Source organism: Leptosomus discolor, chromosome 3 (assembly GCF_034619465.1).
Source record: "Leptosomus discolor isolate bLepDis1 chromosome 3, bLepDis1.hap2, whole genome shotgun sequence".
Taxonomy (NCBI): domain Eukaryota; kingdom Metazoa; phylum Chordata; class Aves; order Leptosomiformes; family Leptosomidae; genus Leptosomus; species Leptosomus discolor.
In genome coordinates, this window is record NC_141393.1 from 43,653,554 (window position 1) to 43,677,829 (window position 24,276).

The 24,276-nt window shown below is 41.3% G+C and overlaps 1 protein-coding gene across 1 annotated transcript in view; it reads left to right on the forward strand.

Moving 5' to 3' along the window:
• The first annotated feature begins 747 nt into the window (after positions 1-747).
• Positions 748-24,276, forward strand: part of LOC104346094 (transmembrane protein 263-like) — a 206,780-nt gene continuing 183,251 nt past the window's right edge. The window contains exons 1-2 of the mRNA XM_086463371.1: positions 748-770; positions 14,466-14,556. Of these exons, the coding sequence (XP_086319497.1) occupies positions 765-770; positions 14,466-14,556 (97 nt within the window). The 5' untranslated portion in view covers positions 748-764. The remainder of the gene's footprint in view (positions 771-14,465; positions 14,557-24,276) is intronic.

The following is a 24,276-nucleotide window of genomic DNA, read 5'->3' on the forward strand; positions in this document are numbered from 1 at the left end:
TGTGAAGCTGCAGCAGCAGGTGCAGCTCCATCCTCCAGACTGGAGACATGCTACATTGGCTGGGGATAATGTGTGAAAATGTCTAGAAATCCCCAGCCCCTCCAGTAACTCAGCTCTTGACTGGATTTGATTAAACAACAGCAAGCAGCCAGTGAGGACTCAGCCCTGAGAACAGGCTCCTCATCTTGGCCAAACACCGCTTCCTCGTTTGATGACGGCTGGGTCAATTCATCTCCCTTTGCTGCATTCCCACTAGGTATGCAATGGAAATGTGAGGTGGTGAATATTTACAAATACAAATTTGTAAAGCACTTTAACATCAAATGTCAGGAAGCGTTTTTTAATACAGCATGGCTGGTGGGGTTTCTCGGCAAAGGCTGACTGGACGCCTGGCTTTGTGGGAACTTCTCAGCACTGAATCTCTCGGAGCATTGCTGAAAGCCCCACGCAAGCTCCGCGGCCGCCTTCCCCGGTAAGACGAGGCCTCGGCGCTGGGATTTACCCCAGAGAGAAAGACACGGGCCGCTGGACCCCGCCGCCAGCGCTCACCGCCAAAATGGCGGCCCCTGACCCTCGCGCTTCCTCTTCCGGTCGTGGTTGCCATGGCGCTGCCCCCCCCCCGGCCCACCCTCCCTCCTCCCGCCGATGTGTGTTTACATCGGGCAGGAGGAGCCGGAGCCCCAGCGCTGGGGGAAACGGGGACGGAGCCGCCGGCCGCCTGCCCGCCCTCCATCCCCGCCGGGCGGTGCTCTGGGAGACGCGGCATGAAGGTGATGCTGACGGCTGTCAGCGGGATGGGGGGTTCCCGCCGGCGGCGTTCTGCTGGGCCGCGGCGGCTCTCGGTAGCCGTGGGGGGGCGAGGGGTAGGGGCCGGGCCCGAGGTGGTAACCGGCGGCGGGAGGTGGTGGCCGCTCGCTCTCGTAACGAAGTACAACTTCCAGAAGCTTCTAACTTCGTGAGGGTTGTGGTGCCGCTTCTTAGAGCCGTCTCCCGAGAAAGATTTCCCCCCTTCTCTCTAGTAAAACCCAGATCGTTGCCTGCGGCGCCGTGACGGGAAGGGAGCAGCGCGGGGGCCGGGGCAGGCTGTCCGCGTCCGCTCCCCTCGCTGGGCTTGTGTCTCTGCACGGACACTGCCCTACTTTCCCTGGCTTCTTCCCTCACGCACGTAGTCGTGTGGGCAGTTTTGGTCCCCCAGCAGCTGTGGGGTTTCGTGCCTTTGGTACGATACCGGGAGCAGCTCGGGCGCTCACCTGCGCAGCTTCTCTCGCAGGCCCTTCCGAGAAGAGATCGTTGCCTTTCTCCTTAGTTCGCTGTGGAAAACCATTGGGATAGAAAGGGGCTAACCCGAGCCGGCTGGCAGCTTCAGCGCAGTGGGAGAGGTGGACACCGAGGCTGGCTGGGCTATAAAAGTAGTAAAATACCAGCTCTCTGTTGAGAGGTTGTCTCTTCAGTTGGGTTGAGTAGGAGTCAGCAGTGCTGTGGTATTGCTTTTCTTCCCCTTGTGTTCTGTCGTATCTCTTTGATTTGCAGATGTATGACTTTTCAAACGGTTCCCTCTCGTTTTTCAGCCTGAAACAGGAGGCACACTAGGCATTCCCTATTTCCTGAATTTGTCTAGCAGTAAAAAAAAGTATTGATCAGCTAAATTGTAAGCTCTTTGAGGCAGAAACTGTATGTAGCTATAGCCTGTACCTGTACTGATGGAGAAATTTGGTTCAGGCCTTCCTTCAAGCCTCTGAGTCAAATAAGTATGTGTTAGAAGTTCCCCAGCTTGTGCAGGTTTTGGGTTCCGGGCAGTGCACGTGTATCAGTTGCTCAGGTTAATGATCGTCTCTGTGCACAAGGAGCTCTCAACTATCAGTTTCTGCACAGCTGACAGATGAAAGAAAAGGGACAGTTTCTGAGCACGTGAAATAAATATATAAAAAGAATGTTACCTTCTATGCAGTGTTATTTTGTTTTGGTTTGCATTTGTTCAAAGCCTGATAGTAAAGAGTAATTTTTTTCTTTCTCTCTGAAAGCTTGTTTGTTCAAATAGCGTGGGATAACAAAAACACATATGAGGCAGTTATTGGTAAACAGTGCTATAGTTCTGGATGAGTTCTTGACTCAGACTGCAAAACAAAAGCCTCCGAGTGCTGGCTGAACAGTACATCCAGCTTGAGGCCAAAACTGAAAATATTTCCTTCAGTTTCTCTTTTATTGCATGCAGAGTAAACAGCTGATTATTCTTGCCAAGCACGTTACTTCTGCTGAATTCCTCTTTTGCCCCACTACAGCGGGGAGAGCTCATGGCTTTTTTACATAGGCTTACTCAAAATACAGCAAAATGTGAGTGGAATCATGTTCTGATTGCAAGGAAAATGTGTGTGTTTAGGGGGAGAGTATTTTTTTTTCTTTTTTAACCAGTCATCAGGTATAAGCACTGTGTAGAGCTTTTCAGTACTAAAAGGTTCACAGCTTTCGCTCTGACAGGGTAGTTTCTTTCAGTGTGTTTTTGTTTCCATATGTGCCACCTTTTGCTGTAGCAGTTGCCTCAGTTTCCTCTATGAAGATGATTGCAGATGCATGATTTAAAGTCTTAAGCCAGGGGCGGGGATAATTACATTTTTCATTAGCTAGTGGAATGCATCAAAATGTGCACAGGGTTTGTTTTTTGTTTTTTGGTTTTTGGTTTTTTTTACCCCTTAAAAGGGGGAGGAAAGGAGAAGCAAGGGAGAGGGAGGGTTGTCCGTGTGATGTGGGAGTTGGATCTGAATCCCTTTTATGGACTTGCTCGCACGTAGTTCAGTGTGACTTTAAAACAAAGTTTAAGTTTTTGATTATTGCAGGGAATAAATCAGAACCAAGCTTTTTGAAAAGTTGTGTTGTCTATTTCTCCCCTAATTGCTGTGTCTTGGGAAATATATTTGATTCTGTATATTTTTAGCTGTATTGGTTTTGAGCTGTTCTCATTGATGCTGGTTAGCAGGTTGCTGAGAAGGCAGGGCTGTCAAAGTAAAACAAGCTAATGTTAGTGGGTATAAAGATGGTCTGCCTACTTATGGGTGGGAGGAAGCAGGTGAAGAGAAATGGTAACATCAGGGGAGTTCTGCTGTGGAAATGATCGTTTTGGGATCCATCACTGATGTCTGATTGTTGCTGAGGAAACTGCAGCTTCATGTATTTTACTTATAAGTCAATCAAATAACGCAAGTATCTTATTAAAAAGGTAGAGTGAAATAAAGTAGTATGGCAAAGTCATGCTTTAAAGCTTGAGGTGTTGAAGCTGGATGGATCCAAGATAGTCTGTACATGTACTTTGCTTCTGTTCCCATCCCTTCCAAGCAACGGCAGTGCTGAACGATGGCATTTCTGGGCCCTTTCAGACTATGTAAAATATAAAACTGATTAAAGCCCCTATTTCCTGCACTACAGGACAGGAATGAGAGGCAATCATCTTGAACGTGGACCATTCCTCTATGTAGGAATAAATAAGGGATACATTTTGAATATGCCAAGAACATTTGGTTTCCTTCAAGGGCAGGTCGTCTTGATGGCAAGGAAATACACCTTTTCAGGCTGCGTCAGGTCTGTCAGATGTGGAGAGCGGTTTCATTCATTAAGGAAGTGAAGAACTGTGAGGAGATGACCAAATCCCCACCCATCCATCACACTGTCAGCCACCAATTACTGTCCCGCAATACCGTATGTTTCCACTATTCTTCTGTTGTGGCTAAACACTGGATTTCTCAGGTCTTAGGCGGCACTGGAGAACGTGCTTGTGTCCTTTCTAACAGAATCTCTTTGTGCCTTACCTTCAACCAGTGAGTGAATTGGGGCATTAGGATAGTCCCTGATGGCTGCCTGATATGGTTGCTGCTTCAGGGACTGCTTCTAACGCTGCTCCTGTCACTGCTTAAATCCAAAATCAGAGGAATAAAAAGCACTGAGAGTGTCAGGTCATACTGAAGTTCTTGTTTGGGAAAGCAAGCTAAGGATGTGATTTCAGTTAAGTAGCTGCTCCCATTTTTATTGACTTGAACTGATTCTTCACAGTAGAATGAGAGCTCATGGTGCTTTGGCATGTGCTTACATTTAAGTTATGTATTTTGGGATTACAGGTGTCATAAATAAAGGTGACATTTTCCTTTGAGAAACTTATAGCTATATTAAAGAGAACAAATGTGAACTTATTGTCTATAGTTGTTCTGTTTTTCTGACTGCCTGTGATACTTGATGTTGGCAGATGAATCCTAGAGATCGGATAAAGGAAAGGTATTTTGAAGCTCAAGCATCAAAAGTCATGGAAAGCCTAGGTAAATATTTCTCTTGCTTGTGTTTACAGGCAGCTCTGTTCCTGAAAGATGTCATGGATTGTCCTGTCAAAACTTGATGTATATGTAACTTCTTTATTTTTTTTTTTTAATGTGTCTCTGATCCTGTTTAGCAGGGTTCTTGACAGTTTAAATGAAAAGTACTTGGGAAAGGAATGGCTTATAAAAAGAAGAGACAAAAGGTATTGCTTTCTACGGAGTATATAGTGATCTTTTTTCCCTGACATGTAGTCCTAAATTTGTTATAGGAAGCAGGAGGAGAGGGAATATAAGTGACAGAGTAAAAAAGGAACATGGACTGTGTATTTTGTAGATATTCTGACTAAAATATTTGCCTACTGTTGGTCACATCTGTTTTTCTTTATTGGTGAACGATGTTACAAACTTTCTGGTGGCTTTCTTTTCCCAGTGTTTCGGCTGAATTTCAGAAAGGTGGGAAGTGGTTACAAGCCTTGAAGTTCTGGGCAAGGTACATCCTTACATTGATGAGGGCAGTAGTAGGGCTCTTAAGCAGTTTCTTCAAAGAAAGGTTGTTGCTGGTTGAACTTATTAGAAGTCACAGAAGTGGCTTGTGCTTGTGTTAGCAGGTCCTACAATCTATCACTTCTGCATAGCTGCCTGAGGTCTAGTGCAATTCTTTGGCTTCCTTTCAATCTAAAAAATCATTTTGGGGGGAGAGCCTGTGCACCTTGCAGGTCCTCAAAGGTCAAAGGCAGCCGTTACCAAAAGCTATTGCTGCCAGAATAAATTTTTTCTTTTGTGTTGTTTGTATTGATAGTGATCAAGTGTTTGCTCTATCCCATGGATGGCTGTTTAGTTGCCGAGTGAAGTAACTCTGGGTGGAGTCTTTTAAGTTGTGATCTTAAACTTTTTACAGTCAATTTGGAAGAAAATGAAATCTTTATGAAGCCTGAAATGAAAGGGGCTTTATTGCTGACAGTACCCCTGGCTGTCAAGTTTAAGGCACGCGAGCTAGGTGTGAAATTAGAGAGCTTGCTAATATCAGAAGATGTGGTGTTCAATAGACTAAGTAAATACTTTATCTGAAATGTTTGCTCTTTAAAACACTTCAACAATAAATGCGTAGAACAGCAGGGAACACTGATCTAAAAGAGCTCTGATCTGAGTTCAGAACTCATTTGTAAGGAAGGAAATACTTAACTACCTAGCCATCAACAAAATCAATTTAAAGTTTGTGTGATAAATACATCATATTACAGTCTCCCAGATAATTCAGAGATGTTTGATGTTTTGCAGAAAATGTGTTTAGAAATTACTAATGAACTAAGGAAACAGAAATAAGTTCTGGATTGAATAAAATAATTTATGTTTAACCTCTCTTTCTAGCATTTAAAATGACTTTTGGTGCTTTTGGAGCAACTTTTAACTTCAAATGGATTTGCAGCATTTTTTTTTTTTTTTTGGTCTAATTTTAAAAAATGAGATTAAGATTTTGGCAAGATGACTTGTGTTTCAAACTGTTCCAGTGATGCCTCTTGTGACACTTTTGCCAGGGGGAGTGCTCATAATTTTCAAGCTGGATACGTGCTTATATACTTTGGATTCAAGTTTTATTGTAGAAATTACTACGTTCTAGGTGTAAGAGCCCCTGAAAAAATTAGTTAAATTTCAGCTCATTAAAGCTAAAATAGTAGTTGTGCACTTTTAAGGAAAAGAAATTCATGGAAGTCAGGTAATTCAAGTAGGCCATATGAAACCAGTGCTGTTACAGAATACTGCTTCATGCATCCTTCCCTTCCATGAGTGGGTTTTTTTTTTTTTTTTTTTTTTTTTTAAATAGTGACCCTACTGAGGATAATGGAAAAGGTAGTACTTTTTGAGTCTCCAGCATTGTTAAGAAAACGTTACTGACCTCTGTCAAATAGGCCTATATTATTAAGCAAAAGACTTCTCATTTTAATTTCAGACAAATTTCTGATGCTGTCTGCAGCCTTCTGGAGTGGTACCTCCTCATCTCATTAGGAAAATATTCTTTCCACAGAGTGCATTATCTTGTTTCTTTAGTCTGAGTAAAACTGGCATTAATTGTTAAATCATTAAATCCATCTGTCAAAGACCAGGCTGGAGAACATACATTTATACTACGTTTGCTAATTGTAGTTATGTAGAAAGTGCAATAAACCTGCACGTCATTAAGTGTTATTATTGCTTCCTTTTGGTTTGACACTTTACACTGCTGCATGGTATCCTTTTGATAATTACACTGGTTAACCTGCTCAGAGTGAGGAGTGTTCTCTTTGGGCCGGGTCAGTACATGAGCAAATGAAGTGTGGTTTGGTTGGTTTGTTTTTTGAAAAATGCTCTTACTTTCTTTCTGTGCTAACATTGATTTAGAGGTAAAATTCTGATGGAAAATAAATGGCCGATCAAGACAAAATTCAATACAATAATTAATTCAAAATACAGAAGTGGCTGAACTACCACTGAGCAGACTGTATTGGCTTTTTGCTATATAAATGGTGTTATCTGCTCTGTAAAAAGTGTAAACCAGACTGTTTACTGGCTTGCTGAATGGAGAATACATTGTGCTGTCATTAGTGCTGTTGAAAAGTTATTTATGCCAAGTAAAAAACCCTAATTAGGATTACTCACCGTATAAAGTTGTTTTATTGCTGTAGAAATAGGGCTTGACTCTTCTGCTGAGAACAATAGAACTCTATTTGGAATTTGCAACATTAAAACTTGCTCTTGTTGCCTCTCTTCTCAAGTCTTGTTGTCAAGACAAAATTAAGTGTTAAAATTGTAGCCTCCCTAATGTGTTTGTCCAAATGCAGAGAACAGCAAGTAATCTAAGCAACTTTTCTAGTTCTTTCTTACAGTGTACTTTGAACAAAGTGCTATAATTTTACACTACTGTCATCCTCAGCATTTCTGTTTCTGTACTTTCCTTTAGTGTTCTAGGGGATTTATAACTGCAACTCAAATTCCCCTTGGGCTGAAACCTGGCACAGAGGCTCTCATTATGAGTGAACCTTGTTTTGCAAAATTAAAAGCAAAGCATCCATCAGGAGGCTTTCTTAAACCTACAGGAAAGCGGAAAAAAAAAGTTTATGTTTGCAGATCATTTTTTTCCCTCTGCACGAAAAATCCAGCTGACTTTGGAAACCCCTAAGGTATAGGTGTGCAATCAATAGCGATGATGGATTCAGTGGAACGTTCCTATTTCATTTAGAAAATTTTAAATGAAAGTCTTAATTCCCCAGTATGCTGAAAATTCATTGCTGAAGTTAAAGCTGCAGCTGCAACAGATGACTGCCTAACAAAGGTGCAGTGATCGTTTTAACCACACTCAGACAATGGAAACAAGTTTATCTGAGCAGTAGTGTAAAGGAGATTGCTGGGTATTTGCTTTAGCTGAAGTTAAGTGCCTGTAGACCCTCAGCGCCCTGGAAAGGGGAGTCGTCATGTTGAATATCTATTCAGTGTCTGCCTGTTTAAATTTTTTTTTTTTTTTTAGACAAACCAACTCTTTGGTTTTGGTAGGAGTTGAGGCTTTATGTGATTGTGTAGAAACAGAAAGCACATTCTGAGCCACAAGCCACTTTGAAATATGGAAGATGGGATAATTTAATTTGATTGAACATGAAATATAAAAGACAAGTTCTGAGAAGCTTCGTAACAGTGATTGGATAGAGGAGAGATCCCAAATTAACACTGTCATTAATGAAGTCATTGTAGGAAAGCTTCATTATTACTGGATCTGAGAAGCCCGTTGGCATCTGTGCACATTCAGCCCAGTCATGATATGTATCATCTCTCACCCATTTGGAGGAAGGTGAACCTGGGATGAGAAAAGCTGTGGGTTTTGTGGTTTTAGGAAGGAGCAAAGTATGCAAATGTGCAGGAAACTGTGTGGTTTTCTTGTGGACATGCAATAAGCATTCTTTAAACATAATGCAAAAATGGTCAATGCTTTCACTAAGATGCTTTAAAAATATCATTGTAGTTTCCTGAAGCACTTAACGAACTGTTCTATACTAGGGGATTACTTCAGATGTTTCTTCCCCCAGACTCACTGAGTCTTGTAATTCTTTAGGGGTGGTCTATCCTCTGTAGTCATCAGTTGAGATGTATTTGAGACTGTTTAACAAAGGTGTTAGACCTGTGCTGGGAAAGCTTATGAGTGAAATCACAGATGTGGAGGAGTGAAGCCTGTGCTGCCACTAATTTTCCTGTGCTAAATTGCTTTATTGGAATTGTGCCTACACAGAATATCAGGCCTGAAAGTCGGTGTTAGGCAGGACAGAGGACATGATTTAGGCTGACAGTTGAAGATTTGCATAGAATTAAGTAGGTCTAACCTTGTGGGCTCTTAAGCAAAGGCTTCACAAGGAATGAGGCAGTTTTGAACAGTGAAAGTAGTGAGATTCTAGGCTCCAGTCCAGAATGGAAATGAGTGTGAAGGTGAATGTCAGAAAGCAAAAATTGTAGTAAAGTGTTCAGGACCAAGAATGGAAATACGAAGATCTAGGTCAGGAAATAAATACTGTTTTCACTTGAAAAAGCACAGGGAAAATAGTAGCTAAAGCTGCAGATTTTGGAATGGTTTCCAAAAGGTAGTCTCAGAATTGAGACATGAAACTGCTGTTGAAGTCATGACCGTGGGCTTTACATTCCTCTGGCTTCTGTTCTGCAGGGGGGAAATGATTACTAATACAGTTCCGTATAATGGAGAAGAGTATTTGTGTTGTGGGTTTTCTTTTGGCTTTGCTTGTGTGGGGGATTTTATTTTTTTTAAGAATACTGTGGTTTTAGGGGTAGAGTAGGAATGGCAAGAAGGAACAGAATTATAAGGTATGTGCTTCTCCTTGGTTGGGCAGAGCAGTAAAGCATCTATTAGTAGTCATAAACTGAAGGAAACTTGAAATTATTTGCCCTAAACGCATTCAATTTCAGTAATACTTTTTCACAGGATGGATTATTTTTTTATCTTCAAGTATACGTGTGTTGTGTTGTGTTCCCTTCCCTCCCCGACTTGTTGCCCTTGTTGGCCTTTGGTTTAGGGTTTTATTTTTTGCTATTCATTAGCCTAATCCTGGCTCAGTGAACAGTCAATTGACAGACTCTACTTTGGTGTAAGATTATATACTGTAATTAATGCTAAGTACAAAAGTGGAGTCTATAAGGCCTAAAAGCAGTGGTGGTGGTGGTGCACTGTAGGTTTTTTTGGTTCTTTCAAGATGGTCTGTAGGGACTTTTTAGAAAGCTTAGCCATTTCCAGTGTTGACTTACCTGTTGGGGCATTTGCAGTGACAGTCTCATGTTGCTGTTGACTTGTGTGCACAATGGGCCGATAATAGTTGCTTGGTGTTGGGATTGCTCCTGAACTATGTGGGGGTTTTTGAGTACTTAGTATCCTGCTGAGACTGAGATAGTATACGCTGTTTTTATGATTGACCACGCTGAAATCATTTGTTAATACAGTGTGGTGATAAATGCAGCTCTTAGTTTCAGTGTCATAAACATAACTCGGTACCTTGTGGAAAATACTGACCCTCACTGGATAGGAACCTTCTTTCTGTCATGCATGGATTTATCACAGTACTTGTAAAATATACAGTCTTTAAATATACTGAAAATACAGGCATATCACTGAGGTTCTGGTCGGAATTACTCTCAAAAGCGTTGTATCCCATGGAAAAGCATGAGGTGTAGTCTGAAATGCTTGTGGATTATTTGTCACACTTGTTTCATTCTGTACTCTCAGTCCTTTCTTCCATAAATGCATAGCCTTCTATGAAATGCCATATAAGACAGCAAACGAGCACTAATTTACTGAGTCACAGTAGCCCATAATATTTGAGTTAAACTGCGCTGTAAGGTCAGTAGTCATACAGCGTGATCAGAACATAGGATAATGTGTTCCTCAGGCAGTTTCTGTGAGAACCCCTGTAGGTTTTTTCTCTCAATCTTTGTCATTTGCTGTGTTTATGTAAAGCTTTTCAGCTTCCTTGTAGTTCATTGAAACTGTTGGGAGGGACAGAGCGAGCTACCTTGGAACTGGCACATCCACAACTTCAGTTTACAAGGGTGGGTATTGCCTCTGCTGGGCTTGACTTGCTTCTGGTCAGCTTAGATCTTTAAAATATGACCTATAAAAATTGCCACTAAATCTTAATAGTGCTCATAGTCAGAAACTAATCAATTGCTGAAAGGAACTGTATGATGTGCTTGCTTGTGAGAGCAGGGACCATCTCTGGAGAGCCAAGAGATTTTTCTTTGTTGTATGTTCCTAGGCTCCACCTAACTGTTCCTGTAATAATACCTGTTTAAATCTGTGCTTCTCCAGTGGCTTTAGTGAGGAATGGAACCACATTCTCCATTAAAAAGGCTATATAAACCCTAAATAATTGAAAGAATATTGTGCAGTTAATAATCTACTGATGTTTCTGAATGGTTGATACATCTCCCTGCATCCGAGATGCTCCTAGAGGGAGCATCAAAGCAAAAGCAACATCTGTGTGTGTTACTTCTGCTGTGGCTGCAGCTCAAGAGAATTATAGAATTGCTGGACATGGCATGGTTTCTTCTCTGCAAGCCAATAAATTATGCATCCTATTCCCCTATTCATCTCTCAAGGATCCTTAAGAACGAAAAAACAAATGTAACCGATGCCTCATTCTTGAAATAATAGTGTAAAAAAAGAAATTAAAAGAAAAAAAAGGTGAGACCAACAACTTTAAGTATAACTTAGTTTTAAATCTTCTTAGAAGACAATTCCCTGGATTTTTTTGATTACTGTGCTGCTAGAACTGCAGCTATCTTAAGTATTGATTACCAGGCTTGCAGTAGACCTGGTGAATTGAACTTGGCAGATATAACTAAAAAAGCAGTGGGTGTGCTAATATAAGATACAAAGCCATTGTAATGTGACTTTGTAATCTTGTTAACACCTGTCAGTGTTTGAGCCTTAAATGTTATTTCTAGATACAGATACGAGAACCTAGGATCTCATCTACTGTTAACTGTTTTACATTTTAATTGCTGGTGAAATTCAGTACCAACACGGTGCACACTTATTCACTGGTCTCAATGATTAAACACAGATGTTTATGAGACTACTTCTCCTAGAAGCTCCTTATATTATAGGTGGTTATATATAGCGGTAACATATCAAGGAGGTATGAACTTGGGTTATTCTATAGAAAACATTACAAACTAGGAAATCTCAAGATTTCAAACTTTCTTGCAAAAGTTGAGTTTGTGGTTACTTGACATGCCATGCTTCAGTCTAGACTGTGTTTTCAATTTTTAATATTGAATTTTGAAATTAAAAAAAATTAATTTGTTTTTAGTGGTTTTTAGGAAAGCGTCTCAAAAAAATACGTGATATGCCTACCAAATACAGTTCAAAATATGCTGTGTTGTGATTAATTGCATTTGAGTAGTGGGGAAAAAAAAGTTCCAAAATTCTGGCCATTTCTGTTAGATATTAAAAACATTCTGTAAAAGTGGTAGTCTTGGATTGTGTATTTTTCTTCTGTGGGATTCCAGTGGCAAGTGTTTTGCAAGCAGGTTTTGAATTGGAGGGAAGTAGGTGAAGGCAGACAGCATCTCAGCCCGTGGACTTCATAGTGGTGCATAGTGGGCTCTCTTCCTTATGGCTGGATTTGTTAATACTAGCTTAGGGCTAAGCTTGACCTTCAACTAAGATAAACATTTTATTTCAGGGTAATTATTGTCAGTGATAACCACCATACTGGAGAATTGTATTGCTAGTGAATGTTGAGTAGTAGTTCATGTGTAAGGGGAAAAAACCATAATGCCACCACTTACTTCTGATAGCATTTTGCATCCTCTTTGTATGTGTGTCCATGGCAATAACTGTAACCCAAAGGACCATCACTACCATGGACTGTTGCTGGGAGAAGCCACTGAGCAGGTTTGTCTCATGATAGCAAAGTGAGACTACTGACTATTTTACAGGCTTTTCCTTAGTCCCTGGAAGTTGGATTGTTTCTTTGGGCAGCATATAGTTAGTAAGGACTTAAGCTTTGCCTTGTGCAGAGGGTTCTGCTACTTTTTTTTTTTTTTTTTTTTTTTAATTAAAATTTTGGTGTTGCAAACCGGGAAGTACAGGCAAAGGATTTGGATTTGAGACAACTTCTAGTTTAGGAGTTCTTATAGTTGTGGTTCAGAATGTTTGCAAGGCAAATACTAGTATCTCATGTCCTACATGTCTACATCTTTTATATGAAAATAAATGTTCTGATCTGATATACTAATATAGCCTCATCTTCTTTCTCTCTCTGTAGCATTAATGGGTAGGAAAGAAATGTATATAAACATACTGCCTGTGATTGATGTAGAAACTTACTCAAATACATACTCTATATTCAATTTGTTGCTCCTATCCAGAATTGTTTACACGTTCTTAAATTGCGTTATTGATGTGAAGTGAGGAGTGGTTAGACCTTAGTGTTGATAATAACTGACTCCTGGGTTTGATTTTTAATTGGACTAAGTGAGGCAACTTACTGCTTTCTTATCTGTACCCTATGGTAAAAATATTTTTTTTTTCTCCTTTCTATGGTAGCTACTGCAAGGCATGACTTAATGTTTGAACTATTCATTAACCAAAGCTGGGCAGTGTTGATACCAGGTGTTTTTAAATGAGGAGGAATAGGTAAATGGCTTAGGTAAAGCTTGCACAGTCATGGGTGGCAGAAATCAAGGTTGTGACGGTGGCACTAACGCAGTATAGAGTTTTACACTACAGCTAGGTGGTCTGTTTTTCCCTGCTATCACACTCTTGAAAACAATGTGATGGTACTTCTTGTTTTCATGTCCATTTTGTTGAAAAAATGGGGAATGGATGAAAATATAGGCTACTTGTGCAAAGAAGGACATTTAAAAAGTGCGTTAGTCTTCATGATGTGCAAAATGAGGAAACGGAGAAGGTATGCAATGCTCTTGAGGATAATCTTGCAGTCACACAGGGTTTGGAAAGTATGAAAATAAATACTGCAGGTTTAATGCTATGACCCCTTGTTCTTCCTGAGTTCAGATAATAAAATCTTACAAGCTGTTGATGTACTGGTGTTTAAGCTGGTTTCTGTAACCTTCCAGCTGCATATGTTAATACGCATTTTCAGACAGTACAGACTACAAACCCATTCATGTTTTCAAAGTGCGCAAAAGCCTTATTTTCTAATTACTTCCAAGTTTCTGATTTCACTTTTGACCGTACTCACATTCCAAAAGAAAAAAGTTGGTTAGGTTTTAAGCAGCTACGTAGCGTGCCTAGTGTTTATTCTGCCATTACTTTTAAGGAAAAAAAAAAAAATGGGGAAGAGGAGCAGACTGTGGGTTTTTTTTTTCTTGACAGTTTGAAACTGAAAAAACAATTATACTTTTATAGCTCCACAATTAATAAAATGTTGTGTGTGCAAAATGAGTTCAGCAGCCTTAAGTACAAGTGAATGCTCTCTACGTCTACAAATGTGATAACTCTGCTCACATCCTTCCAGCAGCAATGTTGCAGGCTCTTTCGGAGATTCTGAAGGCCGGAAAGTAGAAATGCAAAACTTTGGAGGGTGAGCTGGTAGTTTTTCAGGAGTGGTTGGTGTAGCATGTTACACCTGGAGGCATAAATGCATGTATAGGGGCACATAGGGGAAAACTACATGGTCAGTGGACCTGGATGGCTTAGAAGATTGTAAACCAGTTTGTTTTGTCTTCCTCTGAAAAATGAACTGTGGGACTGTTAATATAACCCCTATTGATCTCCTTGTGTATTGAACAGGCCACAGACATTTCAGAATCTAGTCTTGGTAACAAATCAAAAGATTGGCTTTTTTTCCTGAGAATTCCAAGTGATGGTGAATCTGCTGCCACCCTTGGTAAATGGAGATTTGAATTTATTATTGAATTATGTGGTTTAGAAATAGTAATTTAGAAATTGTGCTTCACCATTCACTAGCTTGAAGAGTCTTTTTTTTTTTTTTTTTTCTTCCCTCTTTTCTCTAAGTAATTCCAAACAAATCTGCCGGTCGCTTGCTTTCTCATCAGCTAAAGTGAGCTCCTTGTGTCCTTACTATCTGGCATATTATCTAATCCTGTAATTATTTCTGTGGTTCCTTTCTGAACTTTCTCCAATTTACCTCCTCTTGCTGGTCTGTTCTGCAGGGACCTAGCTTAGAAACACAGATGGTGGAAGATGAAACTGAGACAACAAGTGAAGAATTACCGCCTCATCTGCGGGAAGAGCCTCCCGAAGGTACAGTCCTAGCAGTCAATACAAACTCTCTGTATTAAATTGGGGAAATGTTCTGGCCAAGGAAGTCTTATTTATCTGTCTGACTTGAGAGCCTACATCTGCCTGTTTTCTGAAAGGGATAAAGCTTTGTCAATGCTGACAGCCGAGCCAACCTCCCAGCTAGAGGTCTAGCCAGCCTCTAAGCCTACTTTTGCATTCAAAGAAAGCCGCACCCACTGAGGTGCGAACGTTGTTCTGCGTTGTCTTTAACAATACGGTTTCTGATTAAAATTGTCCTGCTTGATCATCCTGTCTGTAGGCTTAGGAATAAAATGCCTCCTCTGCTGTCTTGTTTGTGATGTTTTGAGCCTTCATTAGGGAAGACTTCCTAAATAGTCATCTATTCTTCCTTACCTCTCTCTGCAGCATCCTGCTATTGAAATTGTCCCCAACAGAGACTTGTCAAAGTTAGGTATTGTAGTGATTTTGTTTCTTTCTGCTGTCTCTCTTGGAAGCCAGTTTAGCCATCTGAGGAGGAGGCGGTGAGACTCTGTCAGTCAGTAGGAGGCTCAAAAATGCCAATTGTAATTAAAAACCTTGTTTGCAATGACATGCCCTGTATTTATACAGGGAATGTTTTTTCCCCACTGTGTAAATGTTGCAGACGTATATATGCAACAAAATAGGTTTTGCTTTCTTTTGAACAGGAGCTGCTAACTTTGCCACAAGTCATGATATATTTTGAGCTTTGTCTCCAGTTCAGTGACTTTTAAAACACAATCACTCACAATCACTGTGGATGGCTTAAACGATGCAGAGAGTGCTGAGGTTCTTATTAGCAACTCACTGTTAAAATACCCTGCCATGTCTCTAGGAAACATAAATGTGTTTTATATTTTTCCTTTAAGAGAATAAGATGCTGATACAGCATTTATACAGACAGCCATTCTTAAAGGAAATATGAACCAAGTAGACGGTTTTAGGAATTTGCTGCTCTATCCGTTCTTGTTGAACATTCTGTTACAGTTTTCTCATTAAGTTGTAATTTCTTGTTCTGCTATTTCATATACTCTGTGTTGGCAATTACAGTATGTAGATGTAAGTGAAAGGCAGGTTTCTTTTTGCAACTCCTATAAAGCCAGAAGGAAACAAATGTGGAAGATGTTGTGATTGCTATATATATACACAGAGGATATAATCTTGATATTTTGTTCCTGCCCCTGCTTCCTTCTTTGTAAGTAATGCCAAGTCAGCATGTAATGAAGTCAGCATTGTTGAAGAATTCTGATCACTATCTTGAGCTGATGATTACATGAGCTTAGAGACCATATCCTGGAATGTAAAACACAGGAGATAAGCTTGTCTCATCAGTTTATCAGAAATAGTCTTAGATTTTGGACTATGGCTTTGAATTGTGTAATCAGAAGGGTTTTTTTTTAATGTGGCTAAGTGTTTTTGCAAACCAGGTTTTTGTAAGTGAAAGTGTTTGCTTCCGTCTGCAACACTGGTGGTTTCAATGATGATGAAAAGTGTCAGTATTAATATTCCACTTCTGTGACTTGGGTGGTTTGGGAGAAGTATGTGCTCTGGATATGGCCACTTTGCTGGTGTGAGGAAAAAGAAATACAATAGTTGAGCTGATTTGGTTAAGCAGTGGTACGGTAGATACTGTGAGTTCTTTTAAAGTCTGAGGTCAGTATGGACTCTTTAAATTTACAGTGACTTAATTAAGAGTACCAAAATCATAGTGATATTGAGAGCACAACTGAAACTAGGGACTGCTTGGAAGAAGAGGTGGGAAAATTGCTCCTGAAAGAGCCATTGGGATTATGCTGAACTTATAGCTGGCTCTGTGTATTAGTGGAGCTGAGTAACAGGAGTCTTCCTGAGAAGCTGCTGTCTACCAGCATACCAGGATTACTATAAACTACAACTATCATGTAGTTATAAGAGTGATTACAAATACCCCGTGAAAGAAACAGGTCTCTGAAGTTCTTTCACTATTAAATGCCGTTCAGTACTATCTTCTTGTTGTTGTTCTTCTGCTGATTTCTGGTTTCTTCTGATAGCACCTTGATAATTGAATCGAATGCTTAGCAATAAATAAATAACCCATGTTGTCATGAGTGCTGCAGGCTTGTTTCCTGGGATCTATGAATGGGAAACTGTGTCTGCTTGCCTTCTGGTAATGACCACATAAGGGATGGAAAGCTCTCCAGAGTCCGTGTCTTTCTAGCACAAGCCATTATTTCACCAGATTGCATCATGGTGACTTTGTGTTTTCTAGTGTGCACTGTGTTCCACTGAAAGGAGGGGAATTGGAAGCACTGTGCTATATAAATAAAGTAAAATTAGAGGTTACCCTTCAGGGGATTCTCGTGTTTCTGAAAGGTATTTCAGTATGGCCTTCTACAAATAGAGGGACAATTTTACAAGTCCATCACGTGCATAACTGAATTGTATAGGCATATGTGTGGGTAACAAGCGGTACGGAACAGCAGGTGCTGGCTTCAGGTGCAGCGTGGCAGCCTGCCAGTATTCAAGGCAAGAGAAAGTTTTGTGGTTTAAAAAGGAGATTACCCAGGAAATCCCTGAAAAGTAAGAAGGCAGAGGCTAGTATCTGTGTGTAACATGAATCCGTTTTCTTTATTTGCTGTCAAAGTTAACTTTTTTTATATTTAGATGTCAGAGTAAATGTGTAAGAAGTGCAGCTGACAGAAGATCCTGTGCGTGATACAAGCTATCAAGAAGGGCGTTTTGTTCTTTGATGAAGACGCATTATCATCAGTGGCGCTGATGCGCTGTGCCCCGTCGCGGAGAGGGCGGGATGAGGTGGGGGAGGCCCGGGCTGGAGCCCCGGGGAAGGAGGCGGCGGTGACGCGGGAGCCGTGCCCGGGGTGCGGGCTGCGGCCGCGGGGGGGCGCTGCAGGCCCGGCCGTGCCGCCCGGGTCTGGGCGCCGCAGCCGCGCTGAGGGGCTCGGCGGGGCGCCGGCCGGGGGGAGCCCGAGTTGCTGACATCCCCTGCACACGCTCCAGCGAGCAAGGGAAAGTATTTAAGCCTATTAACGCCTTTCCCGTAAGCCACTTTGTGATATTGCAAGGGGAGTTCCCACACTTCCTGCCTCAGGAAGGCTGTTTATCCCCTGGCGGTGTTTTACCTTTTGACTTCATGATCCACCTGCCTAATTCACGTGTTTCTTTTTTTTTATCCCCCTTATCGTCGTCTTCGATCTTGTTAACGTACACCCCCACCCCCCCTTTCGTTAAAAGGCAGGTAATTAGCAGTTGGAGTGCTGCACAGGCTAGTCTGCTTACCACTTCCCAGGAAAGGTTGTGTGTACCACACAGTTACTGCCACCCAGGGAAGGGCAGCAAGCTCTGGAGAGGTCCAAGTCCATTTTAAATGGTGTAAAATGCTTTCCTCTTTGTGGGAGGTTCAGCACAGCTGATCGGTGTTACCACATGTTTGAGCACTGAGCTGCTTTCAGGTAGATTCTATGTGATCTCAGATGTTTCCTGTTAAATGGCAGTCTGATCATAGTGCATAGGTTTAGTTACCCAAGTACAGCAACACCTTGCAGCATCTGTTGCTTCTTTATCCACCACTTCGGAGTCCTGTTGCTGATCTTTTAATACAGTGCACTGTTAATTGTTACCATCACCTTGCTTTTCTGTCCTTTTCCGTTAAACTGCTCAAGGAAAGTGATAGCAATGAAATCTGATGGTGATTAAATCTTCTGTAACATGATCCATTATGAAATGCCAGCATTGTCTCTGTTGGACAACTTGGATCCTGTTCTCTTCTATTTGATGAGTCAGTGACCCTGACCATGCTTCTGCTTCTCCATGCTGTTGCCAGCAGGTGAGGGAGGTGATCCTTCTCCTTTATTCAGCACTGGTGTGGTCACACGTAGAGTACTGGTCCAGTTCTAGGCCCAACAGTGTGAGAGAGACATGGACATACTGGAAAGAGTCCAGCAAAGTGCCATGAAGATGATTAAAGGACTGGTGCATCTCTCCTATGAGGAAAGACTGAGAGAGCTGGGACTGGCCAGCTTGGAGAAGAGAAGGATAGGGGGATATTAATCAATATGTACAAATACCTGAGGGGAGACTGTAAAGAAGATGGAGACAGGCTCTTTTCAGTGGTGCCCAGTGACAGGACAGGAGGCAATGGACAGAAACTGAAACACAACTGAACATAAGGGAACACTTTTTCACTGTGAGGGTGACCAAGCACTGGGGTAGGTTGCCCAGAGAGGTTGTGGGGTCTCCCACCTTGGAGATATTCGAAAGCTCTCTGAACATCAAATCGTAGAATCATAGAATAGTTTGGGTTGCAAGGAACGTTTAAAGGTCCTCTAGTCCAACCTCCCTGCAGTGAGCAGGGACACCTTTAGCTAGACCAGGTTGCTCAGAGCTCTGTCCAACTTGACCTTGATTGTTTCCAGGGATGGGACATCTACCACCTCTCTGGGCAGCCTGTGCCAGTATTTCACCACCCTCATTGTAAGAAATTTCTTCCTTATGTCTAGTCTGAACATGGTCCTGGGTAGAGACTGTTCTAAGTGACTCTGCTTGAGCAGGGAGGTGGACCAGGTGATCCCCAAAGGTCCCTCCCAACCTCAACCATTCTGTGTATTTAAAGTCTCTTTTTGAAGATCCTGTGTATATCTCCCATTTATTACAATGATTCTTATGGGAAAAGTAGTTTTACTCTGTCAAACTGCTAAATGTAACACATTTTGGGAATGCATCCTTGGTAGATACTGGTGTATGGCTGTGATTTCTTTTGGCCCTACGTCACTAACTAGTATGAGTATACTAACACTTAGTGCAAGGTAGTATGGTCTGGTTGAAAAGCTATGTCATTGGTTAACAGCAGTAGCCCCTCTGGGGAGTTCTTTCTTCATGATGTTTTAAGTATTAAGCATTAAGATTTTGTCAGCCAACCTACTATGACCAATTTGGCAATAAACCCGAGTCTTGTGTCTGAACCGTCTGCTATCTCTTCCGCAGTTTGCAGACCTAGTAGAGATGTTCCTTTTTTGTTGCAGACAGATTGGGCCTTCTGGAGTAGAGCTTTATTAAAAGCAATGGGTCTTAGCAGCTCTGCAGTATATAACAAATCTTGGGAAATTTACTTTCCAAATAACTGTGGTGTTCCTAACTCAAATTGTTTTACGCTTGCTGTGGGTAAAGAGCACACATGGATAGTTACTGTAAATCAGATGATTTGCACAAAGTTAAAACATAGTATCTTGTGTGAGCCTTATAATCTGTCTCCATGGAGGTATATAGCCTTTTCTGCTGTTTTATATCTTCTGCAAGATAAAAGATATTGCATGCGTCTCTTGGAAGCTTTAGGACTCCTTATCCACAGTTTGGGCATCTCTGATCCAAAGTATCTGGGAGTTTTGTGGATTACTCATTCAGGATTGACTTTGGATAGAAGTTAATTCACAGATGTATTATCTGTACAGATCTAGCTCAGAAAAAAAAAAAAAGGTACAGTTGTGTTTCCATTGAGGTACTACTGTGCATTTGAAATTAATTAGACTTTTAACTTCATGTTAGGGTATTCTGTTACAAGAACACGGCTATTTATTAAGCCAGCAGATGCCAGAAGAACATGCCTGTTTAGGCATCTCGTCTGAGATGAAACATTCAGTTCAAGTCCATGATATAGGTGTCTAACTTTGAAAAGGTATATTCCCATAAACAGATCCCGTTTTGATGAATGGGTGGCACTTCTCCAGTTTGCTTACAGAGAACAGTTTGTCAGAGACAAAGCTTTATTGTTGGGCGAAATGTTTGCTGCAGTAGTGGCCATACCAAGATTTAAATGCTGCAAACTTGAGCTGCACCGTGTTTTGCATCTTCTTGCTGCAAGGAACGTTTAGTATGTTTGTCTCCAAACTGCCTATATCCAAATAGCCGCAAGGAAATCACCTTGGAAAATGGTGCAGTTAATAACAATTCCATTTCCTTTCAGCATAAAGCTCTGTACTAAAAACTGTTGCTTTTTTTTTGATATAAAGTAACTTTATAAAAGTTGTCCATGGCATTTGGTGTCTACTGCGTACATACCTAAATATGTTGTGTATAGTGTACCAGACTAATGACTTGAAGTTCTGTGAAGCTGGCAGTGCAAAACTATGATACCTGCTAAGCCCCCTTCTGCTTTCCCAAGTCAGATAGCTCTCTTCAGTGTGCTACCTCATGAGATCCAACAGTCAAATCCTTCAGAGGAGCTCTTTGAATCATCTGCTTTTTTTGTCTAATGGCCAATGGGCAATGTTCTCAGCCTGGATTCACTTCTGCAGTTCTGTGGTCTTGTGAGTAAAGCAGAAGACTGGGAACTGGGACAGTGTCCTGGGTTACAGTGTAAAATGTTCCAAAAGGAAAAAAAAAAATATATTCTATTACCATCTTCAGGAGCTGTTGAGACCAGGTGGGGCGGTGCTCCCTGCCTCCCCCCCTCTGGACTATCTCCTGTCAATGGGCACAACAATGCCTTATCGCCTGACCCATCGATAACTCGCTCCTGGGCTATCTCCTGTTAATGGCCCATCAAGGAACTGCCTCACGACTCCCCATCCCATTGTGAGATGCTCCGCCCGGGGAGGGGGGGGGGAAGGAGCCAAGCAGTCCCTGCCAAATAAAAACGGAGATTTTGAACACCCTAGCAGCCTTTCTTCCACTGGATTCCCAGAGGAGCTTTTCCCCCCACTGGAGTTCCAGAGGACGAGAGCTGCCTGCCGACCACTGGACCTTCGGAGGAAGACCAGACTCTTTTACCTGATTGCTGCTTCCACAGAACTACACCCATCACTTCAGGAGGACTGCAGCCAGCATCTTATCGGACTGCTACTGCCACCCTAACAGGGTGGCAGGTTGTATTACTGACTCTGTCAGTGTAAACCAGTGGGTTGTTTGTTTTTCCCTGCCTTGTGTTATATATATATATATATTAGTAAAGAACTGTTATTCCTATTCCCCATATCTTTGCCTGAAGGCCCGTTAATTTCAAAATTATAATAATTTGGAGGGAAGGGGGTTGCACTTTCCATTTCAAGGGAGGCTCCTGCCTTCCTCCACAGACACCTGTCTTTTCAAACCAAGACAGACAGCTATAATCTATTCCTAGCTCTGCTGTTGACTTATTCTATGGCACTAGTCAAGTAGTTTGGCCTTCCTTAAACCATAGTATTCTTTATGTATGAAACAGAGATGACTTGTTATTTATAAATGAGGGTGGTTAAAAAGCAAATTGTAACTTTTTAGGCTTTTAGAGGTAGAAAATACTTGAAAATTGAAACAGAAAATTGGATCATAATGTATAAATAATACAAAACGTTGCCTAGTATATGACTTGTCAGGCTTTTTGAGTCCTCAAAAGGTGATTGGACTTGTCAGATAACTTCAAGTAGAAAGACAGGTTTCTTAAAAAAACAGAGAAAGAAATTAGCAGTGAGGCTGTCTGGTCTTTGGAGCTGGGACTGTATGTACCTGGCGTGTCCTCTCATCTGTAAAAACATTTCCTGAGCTACTTCTGTAAGGGGCCTGAGGCTGAAGAGAAACATTTCAGTATCATCTGTCTCTCTTTAAGGCACAGATTCTGTGCAGCCATACTCTTCTGTTGGCCAAAACAGTTCTTGTTTCTGCAGAGGAAATTACGTGGAGTGTCATCTCAGTCTTGTGCACAAAGCCTACCTTAGTATTTCTGATAGAGCTGTAAAACTCTTTTCACATCTGTCCAGGTTCTAATGGTGTGTTTCTGTTTAATTTATCATCATCATTGTTCTAGTAAAAGCTGAGATTCTTCTTTGTTTGAATTCTCTAGTGGCTATATTGGCTTCCTTGTGCTTTATTAAATTTTATTCTCTGGGGGAAATCAGCAATCTGAAATGGGAATAATACTCAACCAGTGTCTGTGTGGGTGCCCGTTTTTTTCCTCTTTCACCCCCCCAGCCCTTCTGTATTGCTACTGCCGTATGTTTGCTACCACCAACAGGAACCTTCCGTTCAGCAGCTATGTTACATGGTCTCCTAGAAACAGCATGAAAGCTATTTAAATTGTTTTTATTCCACTTCTCCCTCTGCCCTATTCTTTTCTCTTCACTATTTTCATATGATATAATGAGATGTTACTTTGACAGCTTAGCATCCCTTTTCTCTAGCCTGCTGCATGCCCTGCAAATCATTCTGTCACTAAGTGGTGTATGTGTGCACAGCATGTGCTGTTAATGGCAGCATAAATAGCCTCCAAGTGCCTGGCAGATTCCAGAAGAAAGGTTCTCGTAACTTAAGTGTGGGCAACCTCTTATCACTGGATCTTGTGAATACAGTAACGTTGTGATGTGAGTTAATAACGTCCGTTTTTGCCTGAGGGTGTTTGCACATAGGATGGGGCAACGGCAGTTTTGCTGTTTGCCTTGGCACAGGAACTGTAAGTAATCTGCATCATCCAAATGTAAGGACGTTTCAGGGTGAAGGGCCAGTGGGAAGCCTCTGTCAGAAGATACATCTTTATCAGTTACTGTGAATGTGTTTTATTTTAGCAGTAGGGTTTTAACTGCAGGCGTGACAGAGTTCTGTTTTGCGAGTGAAAGCAGTGTATCTTATTACCTGGCTGAAGTGGCAGACATTTGTCACTGTTTTTATACTAATTAGAGACGTATGAAATTAGAGTGTAAAAGAATGTATATTCTTTTTCAGTGTATTTTTTATTTTGAGGGGCAAATACATTAACATAGTTGCAGCCAGTTGTTCTTAAATAAATCTTTTGGACTTGTAGTTATTGGTCTTGTTCGAAATCTGAAAAAGAAAGCGGTTCTTATTTGTTCCCAATGGAGGGGAAAAAAAAAAAAAAGAGAAAAGCCAGTCTCGCTTACTTATGGTTACAGTCTGAAGTACTAAATAAGAATGAGCAATGCAGTAAATCCAGGTCAGCAGTGAAATTGAATCGGTATATCGGTGTGTTAACAACGGTGATATCTTGAACTGATAAGCTATCAGAGTATTATAGCAGGCAATTAAATCATAAGGTCAGTACATGAGGCTGTTAATTCTGCCTTAGAACTGAGTTAAATGCTCAGTTAACATTTCCAAACATCTGTAGTCTCAACCTGGCTGCCTGTCTTGGTTTCAGCTGTTTCTGAATGATTTGAGCTGCCACTTTGATTACCAGTATGATTGCATGATTGCACCAATCTGGCCTTTCCTGGACTGACCGTTTTGGATCACAAAACCAATCTTATTCTGAAGGGTAGTTTTCTTCTCAAAGCTGTTTATGAACTTAAGAATGAGATGTAAAAGTGAGGGGTTTGTGTCAGTTTTCTTGCCCTCTGGGATAGTATTCTAGAAGAGGAAAATCTTCGTCTACTTTGGAGTGAGGTAGAACTCCAGAGTGATTTTTACAGAGAGCAGTCTTGCACTGATATGTGTGTGTGTAATTCTCTGTCTCTTATTTATTTTCTGAAGACAAATGCATGTTCCTTATTAATGTGAAGGATTCTCAAGCCATTGTAGTACGCTTCTTTGGTATATTATGGGGGATCTGTCCTCATCGTATCTGGCTGCCACTTGCCTGGTCAGAAAGAGTTTAACTAAATTTTGTGTTTACTTCTGTTGTCTTGTTATGCTCTCTCTGGACCACTAACATACTACTGTTTTCTGGTTTTGCCAAATGTACATAATATTCAGTAGGATATACCTGCTGCAAAAATTTTAGGTGGT